Below are 16020 nucleotides of genomic sequence, written 5' to 3' on the forward strand. Positions count from 1 at the left end.
CTATATACCCAATGTATACAGACCACTTCGAACACGGAACTTCTCTCAAAAGGGACAGCTCCAAATAATACACCGGATGCTCACAAACGTTCCAGTTTGCCAGTGGCCTATATTTCTTGGACGCTGAATATTTGAGGTGAACGTTAAGGTATTTTCTTTAAACAGTAACCCACCAGCGTTAATGAAACCATGAAATCTTTATCTCAGTTGATCAAAATTGTTATAAGAGTAACCTATCAGCAAGTACGACGTCAAAAAACAATGTTATAAAAATAAATAATTCTTCAGATTTTGGACTGTAAAATATGTACAAAATGTCAATGCTGTGACCAGGATTCGAACCTAAGTTAGCACGGCCACAACGTGGGGTCCTAACCTCTAGACGATCACGGCTAACACTGACGTCTGTCGCTCTTGGCAGAAAGACACATGACTACTGTCAAACTATTGAAAAATAAGGAGGAAACTTGAAATTCTCACGCATGCGCAAAAATACACTATAGCAACCATTGTTAAATGCAGCTGAATCTCTTCGCTCGCTAAGAAAAGTAGATCAGACCAGTTCTTCTAAGAACTCACCAAACGCCAAAGGAAATAAGTTAAATTAACCGCAAAAGAAACTGCAAGAAAGTCAAGAAAAATTTAATAGTGAAGGTATGAACATTTTAGAACTTTATAATACTCTAACTGTTTTATCAGAGAGGCGGTAGCACTCTCTATGTAATATAGAACCGATGGAGGACCAAGAGGCAACTCCTAAGGCCCAAAACCCAAAGACCTAAAACCCAGCAGGAAGCGATCTGCTACTAATGGAGGCGGCAATGAGCCGCCTCCTAAAAAAGACAATACTATCATGAATGTAAGTTTAAAAATAAGACTGTAAGTAAAAATACTAATTAACAAGAATAAAAAAGCATTGGAAATGCAAAAGGATATAGGGATGGTATGCCAAAAAGTATTCAAACAAGATAGCTATGAATGGCTAGGCACATGGAAATAGAATTGCATCCAAAGTATAGCCCTATAGCTTTTTACAACTGTAATGATGGCACAGAATGAAGGTTGGAGAAAAGCTAGAGGGCTATACTTTGGATGCAATTCTATTTCCATGTGCCTAGCCATTCATAGCTATCTTGTTTGTATACTTTTTGGCATACCATCCCTATATCCTTTTGCATTTCCAATGCTTTTTTATTCTTGTATATATATATATATATATATATATATAGTGATTTTTAAAAAAATATAACTTGGGTGTCATCAGCTGGAATCAAACCCTAAACATCTAGCTCTCCAGCATTATTCGTTACCATCTGAGATATCAACAGATGGATATAAAAAGCTGACAATTAACTAACATTAACGTAGAAATGTATATTTGCACAGGCATAGAAAAGCACTAAGTCAACTTATGCCTGCCAAATTCCAATTTTATAAATTTTGACTCTTTAACAGTTATTTTTACCAGCTAAAAAACAAATTGCAACTTGTCCACAGTATATATCAAGTTTCAAGTCTACAAACCAAAAATTGACAATAGTTTAATAGAGACCATTCCTTATAGACAGACAAGGCCACTTATATGAGTGATTTTCTAAGTAAAAAGATATTTAAGGTGAAATTATCATTTTTTTTTTTTTAAATCAACAAGAAATCTACATATGTTTATTAACGATAAAAATAAACAGTAAAATCATCTTGAGCTTTGTAGCATAATGGATAACGCACCAGACTGTAATACATATGGTATGTGGTTTGATTCCTAGAAAGACAGTCAAGCTATGCTGAGGAGAGGTAGGACCTCAAAACATGCAGGTCTGTAGATTACTGTTTTAAAAATAATAAAAGCATAAGTACATTGTTTGTTTATGAACTCCAATCTCTGGTCCCCCCCCCCCTCGCCAATCTTTCACGAAAAACACCCGTCTAGCAGAATCCACTGTGAAAAATTTCCCCCACTCTTTATCTGTGCCTAAATCAAAACGTGGATTCCATGAACAAAGCTTCTTTCTTAGAACTGCACGCCTGTGGAACTCTGTTCCGTCTGCCTGCTTCCCACCTGACTACAACTTGGATGTCTTCAAGTCCAACATTAACAAATTCTTAATGAACCGCCCCCTTAAGTAAACACTTCATCAAATCTCCACACTAACGTAATATACTTGCAATAACCCTTATCCCTGAGTGGCTTCAGGGCCTTGATAAGTGGTAACCACCGTGTAAAAAAAAAAAAGTCCAAATAAAATATGGGCGATTTTCTAAGTAAAAAGTTCTTCAAGGTGAAAGCATTACTTAACCATATTATTATCATAAAAAAAAGAAGAAAAAAAAAAAATCAAGGAATCTATATTCTATATATAACAAGGAACTTGAAAATTGGACTCTTGGGAAAGGTGCTATCAGCCACGACAATTGGTGGTTGGATAAGTTTCTCATAATTTTTAAAAGAAAGAGGCTTTGTAGCATTAAATGTAACCATCAAACTTTGACTTCTAATGACTTGAGGCAATTTCTAAAGATTCAGTGATTGTTTTGGATATGTGTGTTCGCTTTGACTGCATGTTGTCACAGACACCAGGAAAAGCTACTTCAGGATGATATTAACCTTCAGCATGAATCCCCTTAATAAATGTAACACATAATAAAAGTATATTTTTGGTACCAATGTTTCCCCAATGCTAGCCTTAAGTCGTACACTAGTAAAATGAAGGTCATGTGGAACAAACATGCCACAAAAGCTCCAGTGAACAATGAAAATGTTGACGAAGTTGACAGCTACATTTACTTAGGGATGACGGTGAGAAACGACACTGATGCCATGCCGGAAATCAAAGGACAACAAATTATGTTTGAATGGACAGCTTTTTCCAAAGTAGAAAACAATGAGGATGATAGGAAGAGAATATAGAGTACAATTTTTACAAAGAACTAATTTCACTTAAATAGAACATGTTCAATGAATACATCATCATTATGCTTGTTATAACACATGGTAGCAAAACATGAGCACTTAATGCAGCTCCAGTTGATATCTCACTGTCAATACAATCCTCTACTTGTATAAGAGCCAAGTACATCCTAGAAGGAATACTGTTGCCACATCTGGGGAGGAGCTGCTCAGAGCATCTGTTCCTGCCTTGACAGAGTAAAAAACAGACTTTGAAATCTGGTGGGTAATGTCCTTTTTTCCCCTTTGCAGCTTTGTCTCATAGTAAAGACATTACGAACCGCTCTCCGCTCTATCATTTTCATGGCAGGTACTCAACTGAGCTTCACTGTATGGTTTACTATGGTAAGTCTTTCATGGCAATCACTCGACTAATTACAACAACTATCAATAATTTCTATTACTTTCTATCTGTGCATAAATCTAAGCAAAAATTCTATAAGCAGAGAACTTTTTGGGGGAGCTGCTTATCTGTGAAACAATACCACAGAGTTGCTTCTCTGCTGACTATGACACGATCATTTTCAAGTCAAATGTGAACAGGTTCTTGAAGAGCTATCCTTTAAAATAAACTATTCATTAAACCTCGAGTGACCTCCGGGCCTTGATGAATGGTGACTATATGAGGTACAAAAAAAGAAATATTTTAAAGTTTGACACAGTGTAAAATGGAATGCATTATGCATGACGTCAATCTACGTTAAAGAAAAGTCAGACAGTAAACTAGAGTAAATGACATCATCACCGCCATGAGAATGACTAAACAGGTCAGCAGGTCACCTTTTGAGATTTACAGACAACAGATGAACATCCAGACTGACAGAATAGACTCCTATGCAATAGAAAAGACCAAAACCCTAAGGAAGAGACATTTTACATACATCTTTTTTTTTCTCAGAGTTTAAAACCATACGCAGGATCCTAGCAGATCGGGAGAAGGATTATAAGTTACGACACTTTCCACATTAAAAAGAAAACACAAACTTTTTTTTCCTTAAATGATCTGCACAATTTTTTAAAAATTATTATCTCTACTATTATATAAAAGTCACTTAGTATGTACGAGAGGTCCTTCCTCATAGGTTCCAAAATGGCTGCACCTATCTTTTGCAAATTTCACACAAAGGTAATTTATATTTCGTGCAGTGTTCTTAGATATGTTTTGTACAGAAATTCAGACAAGTATCGAAAATCAAACAAATCTGATTTTAAAAATAGTTTTTCTTCTCTTATTGATAAAAGAGATTTTTACAGGGGAATATTTTATGATACACTGGTGTCACCTTGGCTAGTGTAGTGTAAAATATTCCCCTGTAAAAATTATTTTTTATATATAAGAGAAGAAAGACTATTTTTTTAGATCGTCAAACCAAAATATCAGCTGACATGATATTGCAAACAAACACAGATGGAATTTGATGAACGACATTATCATTATTTTTAAAATTCTTTTTTGTGAAAGAGTCAACCTGGAAAATTATTCCTCATAATCTAATATTCAATGGAGGACTGATTCTATAATAATACATACGCAATCTGCATAAATTAAAACATCATGTTGGAGCGTACTGGCATCCAACTAGCATATATATAAAAAGGAAATTAATTTTGAACTATTTTGTTTAAATCTATATCACATAAGTATAAAAAACAAAATTCTTACGGTTGTCACCCAAACTTTTGAAGAGATCATCGATTCTCTGCCAATCAGTCTCATTGGAAGGTAAAGAGTTACGTTTGGGTAAGAATGCACTGTGTAAGAAATAAAACAAATAATTCAATTGTATAGAAATAACTGATATAATAAAGTATTTTAATTTTTTTTTTAATGTAATTAAATTTAATTAGAATTTAAAAAAAAAAATTTTTTTTTTTTTTAAATGCAAGTAGCTAAGTTTGGGTAAGAATACACTGCACAGGAAATAAAAGATGAACAATTCAATCGTATAGAAATAATTTTAAAAAATTATCAGATATTTCTTCTTTTTTTATAAAAAATTAAAATTTTTATTAACAGAAATATTTAAAAAAAAAAAAAAAAAAAAAAAAAAAACATTTAATTAAAAAAAGAGAAAACTTTACAAGAAAAGAGATTGATATATTGCAAATGTATTGAATCACTCTGTACTAAATAAGGCAAGGTTAACCATCACATGCATCAAAAGAAATAAATTGACCTCTAAAAATATTTTATTTTGATAAGTAGTTTTCTTACACTACATGATAACATTATACATATCCACTATATTTTTTATTATACTAAATGTGGGTTCAAGTTTTTTTTTTCTCTAATGCTATCTTTCTATATACTTTAATAGCACAAACAATAAAATATACTTTAGTTCTGGGATTGAGTAAAGTTTGAAAACAATTGTTATAATTAGATGTAATTCATAATTATCTGAAAGTCACTTATCACTCTTTCAGCTACGTATTTCTATTGCCCATTCTCACTTTCTTGATTCAACCAATCAATGCTTAATACAAAAAATACTTACAAATCTTTATGATGTATGTACTCATCATGAACGAAGATGTCATATTCTAAAAATTACATAAATTGATCAAGTAGTTGTTTTGTTATTTTTTTAGATAAGAAAATCAAATTTTATTAGAAAGCAAAAAGGGGGCTGGAAGATGCCATGTTTTTTTAGAAGGTGTTAAAATTCAAAGGTCGAAAACTCAATTCGACTATCAAGATTTATGAACCATGTTATTTTATAATTAATCACTAAAACTTGTAAAATTTGATTTTCTTGGAGAAAATTAAAATAAAACTACTTGATCAATTTACGAGGTTTTTGGAATATGACATTCATTCCGTAACAAGTACATCTATAGATTTTTGTTGTTTTTAATTACGTATTGTTCTAAATAAGCACCAACCATTATAATATTTTATAATGTCTCTGTGAGCATTTAGAGAAAGAGTGACTCTTTTCAGCTAATTTCCAAATGTGTCTGTACACACGACAAACACGTGTATATGAAATGGAAAAATAAAAAAAATTTCTTACTAAATTCATTAGATCACAATTAAAATGATGAGAAATGACAAGAGTAATAACATTGATGTGTAATATAAGTCTTATGAGCTCAGAAGAAGATAAAATGAGAACAGCATAGGGAAGATGTGTGCAGAAAATGTTTGGTCGCACTGAAAAAATGGATACGAGTTCTTGGGCTAGTAGATGTGAAACAGTTGAGGGAGCAAGGTGGGTTGATAGGAGAAAGCAAACAAAAACATGAAAGTGATAAGGGTAAATTTGAAAGAAAGAATAAACACCTAGCCATACACAGGTTACTTTCGAAGTCATTTTTAAAAACCACCCAACACATGCCAGCATGTAAAATAGACATGATATCAAATATGATGTGCATTATTCAAACTACTGTTCTTATCTTGAATGTTATTCTCACAATGTTTTGGTTGATGTAACCTCCAACCTTCTTCAGGTGAATATTGTCGAACTCAGGAATCTGTACAGAGTTTTGAACAGAACCAGTTATCCACGTGGAGGAGATTATCGATCATTCCGTGAGCCATAACTAGGCAGAGGTCTTAAGAAATTCTTGAATAGTTTCTTAATATCACTTGTACAAAAGATTGAACTTTCAAACTCCAAAGACGATCACTTAGAATCAATCATTACTTAGCACTCTATCTATTATACAATGGGTCCACTTATTCCGTACTGATTCCAGAGTTTGACAAAACAAACCTCAAGAAGGTTAATTACATTAGTTTAAATATTGTGAATATAGCAGTCGAAATAATCCTAAAAAATTCCAAATCCAAATGGATGATGACAAAATATAGCAAAATTCGAACAACTGGGATAAACTATTTTTTTTTCTTTACTCACGTTCACTCCTAACAAGACATATTGCCACTTAGATGTAGGGAGCTACTATTTGGGATTATGCCTAGAAAAGATTAACCAGATGTTGGTTTACATTACATTTGAACTTCTGCATATCAGTACAGTCAGGGAAGCAGATAGTAGAAAAGGAATTTTCAAGTCTGTTCGAGGGAAGAAACTATTTGAGTAGAAAGCCTTCTGGCATTTAAGGACCTCAGTGAAGAGGTGAGATTTTGTTGTCAAGTGGGTTTGTCAGGGATATGTATGTCAAGGGGGCACAAGTGTAACGAGTTCATCAGAGCACATTCCACTATAATACTTCTAAAACAGGCACAAAGATGCAACAGTGCGGCAATGAGATAGGGGTTGGAGCTTAGTTCGCAAAATGGTACCTATTAGGTCCCAGACTCTTTTTTGGACCCTATTCAAGAGGGAGAGATTAGGGGTAGATGCACCAGACTAGATGTGACAACAATACTCCATACAGGAGTGATGGTGGCTTTGTAGAGATACAGGCTACTCTTAGGCGTGAGTAGTTTTCTGGTACAATATAGAGAGCCCATCTTCTTTGCAGCTACCTTCAGGAATAATAGTGGTTGAAGGATTGACCTCTGAGGCACTCCCGCATTAATGTTATGTTGTTTGGATGTATGTCCATCAATGACAACCTAGATAGTCCTATTGGATAATGATGTAATTATATTTAGTATATGTCCAGTTATAATATTTTCATTAGCAGCCCTCCATGCCAGACTTTTTGTAGTAATCATGTTGAAAATTCAATTATTTAAGAAAATGAGTCTTTTTTCATGACAGCATTATTAATAAAGATTATTTACCTCATCTCCAAAAGGTTAGACACAAGATCAGATGTGGTACTCAAATCTTGTATAACCAGGTTTTCAGTCAGTGTAGTTAACCACTTAGTCCCTCTCCACATGTTATTATAAAGATGTGCCACAATAAATCGTGCAAAGATTTTAATTTTGTGTTGAACACTGAGTAAATGACTAACACAAAACTATTCACTTCAGATGAGACCAACGGTAAACTTTCAGGTTGAACAAACAAAGAATACTTTATATGAACTTTATGCCAGGAAACAAAACAACGGGAGCTCTGAAGCAGGACAAACTTGCAGCTGAAACTTAATTTTAACTCTTCCAGATTTGTCCATATAAGAATAAACCTATGACAACTACATTATTGTTGTGTGAAGTGTTTTTTTGTTTCATTTTATTTTATTTATTTTTTCCCCACAATAAGCCAGAGTAGATCACAGAAACTTAACCTATATTTTAGCCAGAATGTAGAGGGGGCAAAAAAAAAAAAAAAAAAAAAAAAAAAAAACAAGTTTTTGTTTTTTGTGTTTGTTTTCAGGGTTCAGATATAATCACAAGAATCAAATCTGACAAATAAAACAAGATAAAAATATCTTTTTCGGGTGATTAAAGAATAAGCTAAAAATATTTAAGAAATCTTACCCAAGTATTAGCAGTACAGTTGCAATTATAACAAAGACAATGGTGTATTTCAAGGCACCACAGCATCTCTGAAAATTGAAGAGAAAAGAAAAAGAAAATATTTTAAGTAATTAACAAATTTCACTGGTCATCAAATATCTTAAACATAACTATAAAAACTTTCTGCCAAGGAGTAAAATAAAACATCTATTTTCTATGTACAGATTTTGTCGCCTGTCAGTCACTACTGTTTTAAACATTGTATCCATTTTGAAATAGGGATTTGAACTACTTTTAGAAATGAAACAAAAAAAAAGTAAATAAAAGTGGATTCCATGATTGGAAATCAGAACCAAAACAATGAGATCTTCAATCTGAGCTTCTACCAATTGACATAATGAATCTTTTTTATAAATAGAGCTTAAAATAATTATAGCTTTGGTATGTGGTCATAAATTTATGATTCATGTCAGGTTTCAAAATATGATTTCAAACATAAGCAATAAATAAATGAATAAATGCATAAACATCAATAGTCTTTGAAATTATTTCAAGTCAAAACCATTTTGTTTCAACTACAATATATGTCGTGGTTTCATAATTGTTCTAGCCTAACAAAAATATTTCATAGGGAACATATATTTGCTAATTTATATTAAAAAACATTTTAGAGAAATAGTTTTTAGTATTAAAATGACCGTTAAAATGAATATGTGTTAAGAAATGACTCAAAATATTATTATACATCTAAGAAATTACTATTTTAAAACCAGGCAAATAATGTGCGTGCTTATTCCATATATAACATTAGTTTTGCTCAGAGATCAACCATTGACAATGCGTGGACAGACATATATAGATTATATAGATACATAGATATATAGATTTCTTAAGTAATAATGTGTCACTACTTATCAAAGCACAAAAGCCACTCAAGGGAGGATAAGGGTTAACAAGTTTCTCAAGTAGACAGTGACACCTTGATGATTGCTAAGAATTGTCAAAATTGGGCAGATTTTATTTAATGGGACGGCTTAATACGAACTTGTTAACATTAGACTTGAAAATGATCATGCTGTAGTCAACTGGTATTGCAATTTCATAGACAGGCAGTTTTTGGAAAGAAACACTGCTCATGGAAGTTCTGTTTAGCTCTAAGTACATAGAAGTAGAAGGGAAAATTACAATGGTTGTAGCTAGATAAATTTTTGCTATGAATGTTTTACAGAAAGAAGAAGGGGAACAAATTGGAGTTCTGTCGAACAACTGCCATGAAAATAATGATATAGCAACATCTCTTCTGTGAGAAATATGCTGTAAGAAAGAGAATAGAGTATACCAACTAGATTTTAAAGCCAACTTTTTACTATGTAAAGTTTGGAAAGAGTGCTCTTAGGCTGATACCTAAGATGTCGTATCTGACATTTATAAAGTAGAGGATTGAATCAGTAATGAGATAGTTTCTGAAGCAACAGAATGATCCAACCATTTTTCCAATGACTTTAGTAAAAAAAAATTAATGCAAGTCTTTCATTTCTGGTCAAGAATAAAAGTTTTAGATGCATATCAAAGCATAGGGATTCTCGAAGGGGAGAGCCCCTCATTTCAACTGAAGCAAAACAAGGATCTGAACATTAGTAGTGAAAGAAGAGAAGCTTAGTTTTAGATGTATTAAAAAATAATCAGACATTTTATCTTTCTCTCCATTGCACTGTGTATTCCAGCATTGTTTTTCTTTGATGATAGTAAGGAATCTGAATGGTGTATATACATAATAAATTCATTTCAATAGTTTAGAATTTTATTGAACACATTGGTGCTTGACTGTATCTGTTTGTAATATTTAGATTATTCACACTACCATTGTTAAAGGGAAGGAAACAAAAAGTATAAGTTTGACACCCCACCCCACCATCTGAAATCAATACACAAAGAAATCATTCACACACTATTTCCATAGACATTTTCTTTAGTTCCTTCGATTGCTTTCAATAAAGATTTCTATGTGGATTTGTCAGACTATTGTTCTCATCTCTGAAGTTATTCTCACGTTTCAGCCAATGTAACCTCCTGTGATGTTCATCAAAGAAGCAAGCGCCATGTGCTTGTGCCTTGTGTGGCTGTACAAACAATAAATAATCAACACTCATATCGAAAACGTTCTCCTGTCCTGCAGGCTGAGAAGAAAGAAAAATCAAAAAGATCCAAGATGCTATCCATGATCTTTTAAAGCCCTCGATCTCGCACAGTTCTCGCATGGTCACATGACACCCTTCTAATGAGACATGCCGGACATGATAAAAGCAGGTCGCTGGGAGGAGTTGGGAAAGCATTCAGCATTGGGAAAGCATTACAGAACCAAGATTACTTATAATGTAATGCATCCAAGAACTTCTTTGGCATAAAGTACAATCCATTTATGATATTGTCCTTTGTAAAAGACGAATATGATTGTCAGGAACATTCACTTTTCTATTGTCAATGGTTATTTTGTATCATTTATAGAATAAATGGGAGATTGCATATATGACAGTGAAGGAAAAAGCATATACATAGGCTTGACCACCACAACCTTGTCACAGATTAACCATGCACCTTTCTGATAACAGTACTATTGCTGAACATCTTACAACAACATTACCAATATAAAAAACTTTTAGCAGATAACACTTCTATTCTTGAACACTACAAACAAGCAAAAAGTTCATGTACTAAAAGCTCCTCTCATTAAGGAAAAAAATAAATTTCAACAACTGCAAGGCAGTTCTTTTTATGAAAATTTCTGAAAACTAATAACACAGGAAAATTTCCAAAGCATTTGCTGTCGAGTTTAAAGAGGGCAGGCGCCAACTCAGCAAAGCATTTCTGTAGGATTATAGTAGGGACAAGATCAGATCCGCACGATTTGGAGGCATCAAAGTTTATGATATTCCAAACTTAGTAAGAGGTGATGATCAGATCATATAGAGTGGCTTCAGTTTGTAATGGGAAGTTTAGGACAAAGTGGTTTGTAAAATTAAAAGTTAAATTATAAGGCAAAACGTTGGGCTAGCAGTTCAGCTTTATCAATTGCCACGCAGTTGAATTACATATTATTCACTGTATTATAATAGATTTTCCAATAATCAGGAGTTCCTAATTGTTTTGACTCAATACGTTTTCTGGACATCTCAGTATACCTACTTTTAACTATGGCTATTACACTCTTACAATGATTTCTTGGTACTTTTGCAGAATTTGAACCAGACTTAACTCATCGTCTGCTTAGCTTTGGTCGGAACATGACATCATGGGCTTGAGTTTGATGGTAATCTGACATAAGGTGCTGATCAGCCAATCAATCAAGCAGAGGATCTTTGGGGAAGGGGGGGGGAAATGGTTTCCTAGCTTCACCCCCATCAGGAAAAAAATTGTTCATGAAAATAAAGGAAAAAGTTTACTTTACATTATTTACAAAAATAAAGAAAAAAATACATGAAAAACACAAAGTGCTTTTAGAACTTTTGTTAAGAACAAATAAGAAAACACAAAAAATTAATTTTGTTCAACAACAAAAAAATAAAATAAAAAAATACAAATTGTTTACATTTTTCACTTAAAAAAATTTCTTTACAAAAATAAAACAAATTGTTATGGTAGGTTGTTCCTTTTTAGTTTCATTATTTATTTTGTCTGGTGATTTTATTATATTTAAATGTTTTCAGTATGTTGAGGTCATGTTCCGAACAAAGCTGAGCAGCCAATTAGTTACATCTGATTCAAATTCTGCACAAGTATCAATTTCCTAATGTTATAATTTTTTGTCTATTTGCATTAGACTTATGGCGGTTGAATTAGCAAAATGCTTGCTGCCTATGCGCAATAACTGCTGCACTGGTAGAAGTGAAGCATTGTGGAGAGTGAGATTTACTATTGAATTTCAGTGCAGAGTCATGCGTTTCAATACCAGTTTTGAGTCATTCAATTACATATTGTTCAGAAGGAAGAGGAAAGGTCTTATTCCGTAAGATGTCTCTGCTGGAATCACATCCGATTGTTTGTAGTATCTAGTCATTACAGTTCTATAGTTTCATTATCTTAGGTTACATGAAATTTAAGAAAGATTGTCCCCTGAAAATTCAACCATGGAATTACTTACCGATCCGACCGATGGTTGTTCTACATCATCTTTTTCCTCAAAGTAGAAATACATGAATGGCAACAAGAGGAAGAAGAAAAGCGTCATCAAGCCATACATCACTAGTTAAAAAAAAAAAAAAAAAGATAATTTCAAACAGATGAGTAAAACTTTTAGTAATTTTTTTTTTATTTTGTTTTTTTTACTTAGTAGAAGCAATGCTCGAGGCAGTGTTAACAGTATAAAAGCAACATCCAAGAGAGCTTCAGACTTATTCTTTTTATTTCAAAACCTACTATTTCAGGAATTTAATAATTGTTTATTCTTAGAAAAAAAAAAAAACTTTTAAAAATCGGTCCTTGTCCAGAATTCCCGATATATCAAAAATCAAGACAAAACTGTATGATGTCCATGCCTGTGATCGAAAAAAAAAACTGCAGTTAAATCACATAAATAATTTCATTTTATAAAGATCATTTTTAAGCAAATTTAGGTTTTTTCAATTCCTCCCTTTCCCCATATTAAAACTGGCTTTAAAGCACAAATTTGAATTATTTGGGGTTATCTCCATTCTTTCTTCAAGATGGTGTCACAATATAGTATATTGTAGTTTCACTATAAAATTTTATATTCATATTTAAAAATAAAACTACTTGATCAATTTACATAATTTTTGTGTACAATATTTTCTTTCCATCACAAATATGTACATCAGATTTTTATTCATCTTTGGTTTTTAATATAGACAGAGTTCTGAACATGGACTAAACATCTTTTCCAATCTTATTACTGTACAGAATGAAAGACTAAATATACCTCTAAAAATAGGAGATATATTGCAAGAAAAATGTCTAAAAATAATAGACATGTCTATAGTTAATTTGCTATTGAATAATGGATATCCAACTCTGAACCAAGAAAATAATAATAATAGTGTATAATTTACATGGATCCAGCATTAAGAATGCCAACTTGAACTTTATAAGTTTAATAAGTGTGGCAGAAGTGTTTCTCTTATTTTTCTTTCCTTTGCTATCTTCTCTATCTCTTCACTATTTAACAAGTAAGCTGGGAAATAGAAAAAGCAAAGCTGGGTTGAAAGATGGCATTTGGGTTTCGAAAACAAACACTTAGAATAAGCACATATTAGTTGGTGAATGGTAAAATTGGCCTACAAACGTCCATGTGGGGTCTTTCAGTTTCACCCACAATCATCAAGACATGATAAATAGAGATTCTAGGAAGTTAGGAAACAACTCACAACCTGGCCAGTGATTGTTGATTTGTGCTTAAAAATTTAACATTAAAAAAGCCGTTTTTACTCAAGTCTTACGACAACCCCTACAAATAAAACAATAAGATGATAATCAAAACCCAGTTTAACCTCATATTGAAAGTCACTGAAGTCTATCGCAAGAAAAATATCTAATGCGCATTCTTTAAAAAATTAAAATATTTACATTTAATCTGTTGCATTTTTGAGTCATTTGATCTTCACAAGATTTAAATTTTTTTTTTTTTAAATATTTATAATCTTTGGGGAATTTTTGATGGACTCTCAAAAAGATTCAATAATTTATTTCACATGAAAAAGATATGTTAAATCTTTCTCTAAAAACAATAACCTATTAAAAATTATCAAGAGGAATAGCATTAAACTTCCTTATTAGTGCATGGATAACATGCAATCAACAATAAAAATTATTTAACAATGATAACTGTAATAGTAATATCAACAATATCCCCTAATGTAATTGTAGGGAAAGAAGAATTGCCCATTAATGCATTCAAGAGCTGATGCCATAAACAAAACAGCAATAATTAACAATGAACAAAAAGTATACATAGGTGCCAGAGAAAATAATTTCAAGTCCAGGCATGAGGGGTGAAAAATACAAAAATAACACTAAACTGTTTAAATATACATGGAAACTAAAAAAATAAAAATATTCAATCTAATATAAAATGTTAATCCTATCAAGACACCACAAAAATGCCAACCATCATAGACACCTAAAGTGGCCAAAGTGCATTCAACTCCCCTGAAAACCATTATCGTATTCAGCTAACGTCCATTTTACAAGCTAGTATAAATTCGACAGCTTTTAGAAGTTGACTTCAGAACTGATCTATCCTTGGCCGGATCTTTTATTTCTTTCTTTCACGTTCATCCTTATTTCGTCCAATGTTTTCCTTAGCCTCCATGTGTAAACTGGCCCTACTACTTCAACTGTTTTACATCTAATGCAAGAACTCATTTTTTTTTAACAGTCTCCTATTCTGTACACATCTCTCTACACTTTCCAGACTTAATCTTCAGAAGTCATCAGATCTAAGCCTGTCTTTAAGACTCACATTATACATTGTATCATTTCTATTCATGTGATGCACATCCTAAATGTATACGTGAGGGGATGATGAAACAAATCTCTCAAAAGTTATATCAAAATTTGAAAATAAAAATGTTCCATTTAATCTTACATATAACTGAATGCCTTAAAAAAAATAAATAAATAAAAATAAAATTATATATATATATATATATATATACATACACACACACACACACATATATATATATATTAGTGTGTGTGTGTGTGTGTGTGTGTGTGTGTGTGTGTGTGTGTGTGTGGCATAATCACACGTACACAAACGCATTGGTTCTCATTAGATCACCGAATTTAAGCAATGTTGAGCCTGGCCAGTACCAGATGGATATCCATTTAAGAATACCGAGCACTGTATGCATGCAGGTAAGCAGGTATAATACTTCAGCACAATTAATACCTCTGCCTAGCACAGTTCCAGGTTATCCTTGGACCAGGTGTAGCACCTGTTAGCCTTCCTGATATTCTGGAGGATTATCATACAGGAGATTGATGGAGTTCTGCAGCCATGATGAAGGCAATACATCTAGAAAAGGAGGGGTTCGGTTGAACAAAGACCAAACCAGATAGAAGGGGCCGATTGGCTCTGTACATCAATCTTTTAATATCGGGGTCACAAAATAAATAAAATTCATTCAATTTGTCATGAGCTAGCACGGAAGTAGTAAGGCCCAGAAACTTGCCATAAAAATGTTCATATCTGTGTGCAATTTGGTCTAACCAGAGATAACAAAACATGAAATGTATTTTTAAAAAAGTAAAAATGTTATCAACATAAAAGAGATACTTACCATAGTAGCTAATTAATACAGAGTGTTCGACCATGTCTCTGACTGAAGAATTATTGGCCCATTCCTAAAATTGAAAACAATTTGAATTAAGAAGTAAAAGAAAACTAGTAAGATACCCAGCATTGCCTGATTGTAAAATACATTTAAATATAACATTTTAATTTATGCAGATTTTATATTTATTATTATAGAGCCAATTCTCTATTGATTATTACATTGTACCCAATATATAGTACAGGGTAGAACAATAAAAGTGTCGCCCAAAAGAAAACAACACTACAGCTTTACTTTAAAACTTTTATTGAAAAAAATCAATTCAGATAACTTGATTATGTAATAGAGCCGACATCTAGTCAATACAGCCACCTTCAGACCCAATCACTACCTCGATACAGGTCCAGAATTGGGAGCATGCCTTTTCCACAAGCACCGGCGAGAGCTCAGCGGATAGT

The 16020-nt window shown here is 32.6% G+C and overlaps 1 protein-coding gene across 1 annotated transcript in view; it reads right to left on the reverse strand.

The window, feature by feature from the left end:
* Positions 1-16020, reverse strand: part of LOC145296710 (putative lysosomal cobalamin transporter) — an 81010-nt gene that overhangs the window by 30056 nt on the left and 34934 nt on the right. Inside the window, exons 3-6 of the mRNA XM_080142689.1 lie at positions 15569-15632; positions 12412-12512; positions 8295-8362; positions 4611-4699 (exon numbers count right to left, since the gene is read on the reverse strand). Coding sequence (XP_079998815.1) covers positions 4611-4699; positions 8295-8362; positions 12412-12512; positions 15569-15632 — 322 coding nt within the window. The remainder of the gene's footprint in view (positions 1-4610; positions 4700-8294; positions 8363-12411; positions 12513-15568; positions 15633-16020) is intronic.

This window comes from Euprymna scolopes, chromosome 17 (assembly GCF_053919585.1).
Source record: "Euprymna scolopes isolate OS-2025 chromosome 17, ASM5391958v1, whole genome shotgun sequence".
Taxonomy (NCBI): Eukaryota; Metazoa; Mollusca; class Cephalopoda; order Sepiida; family Sepiolidae; genus Euprymna; species Euprymna scolopes.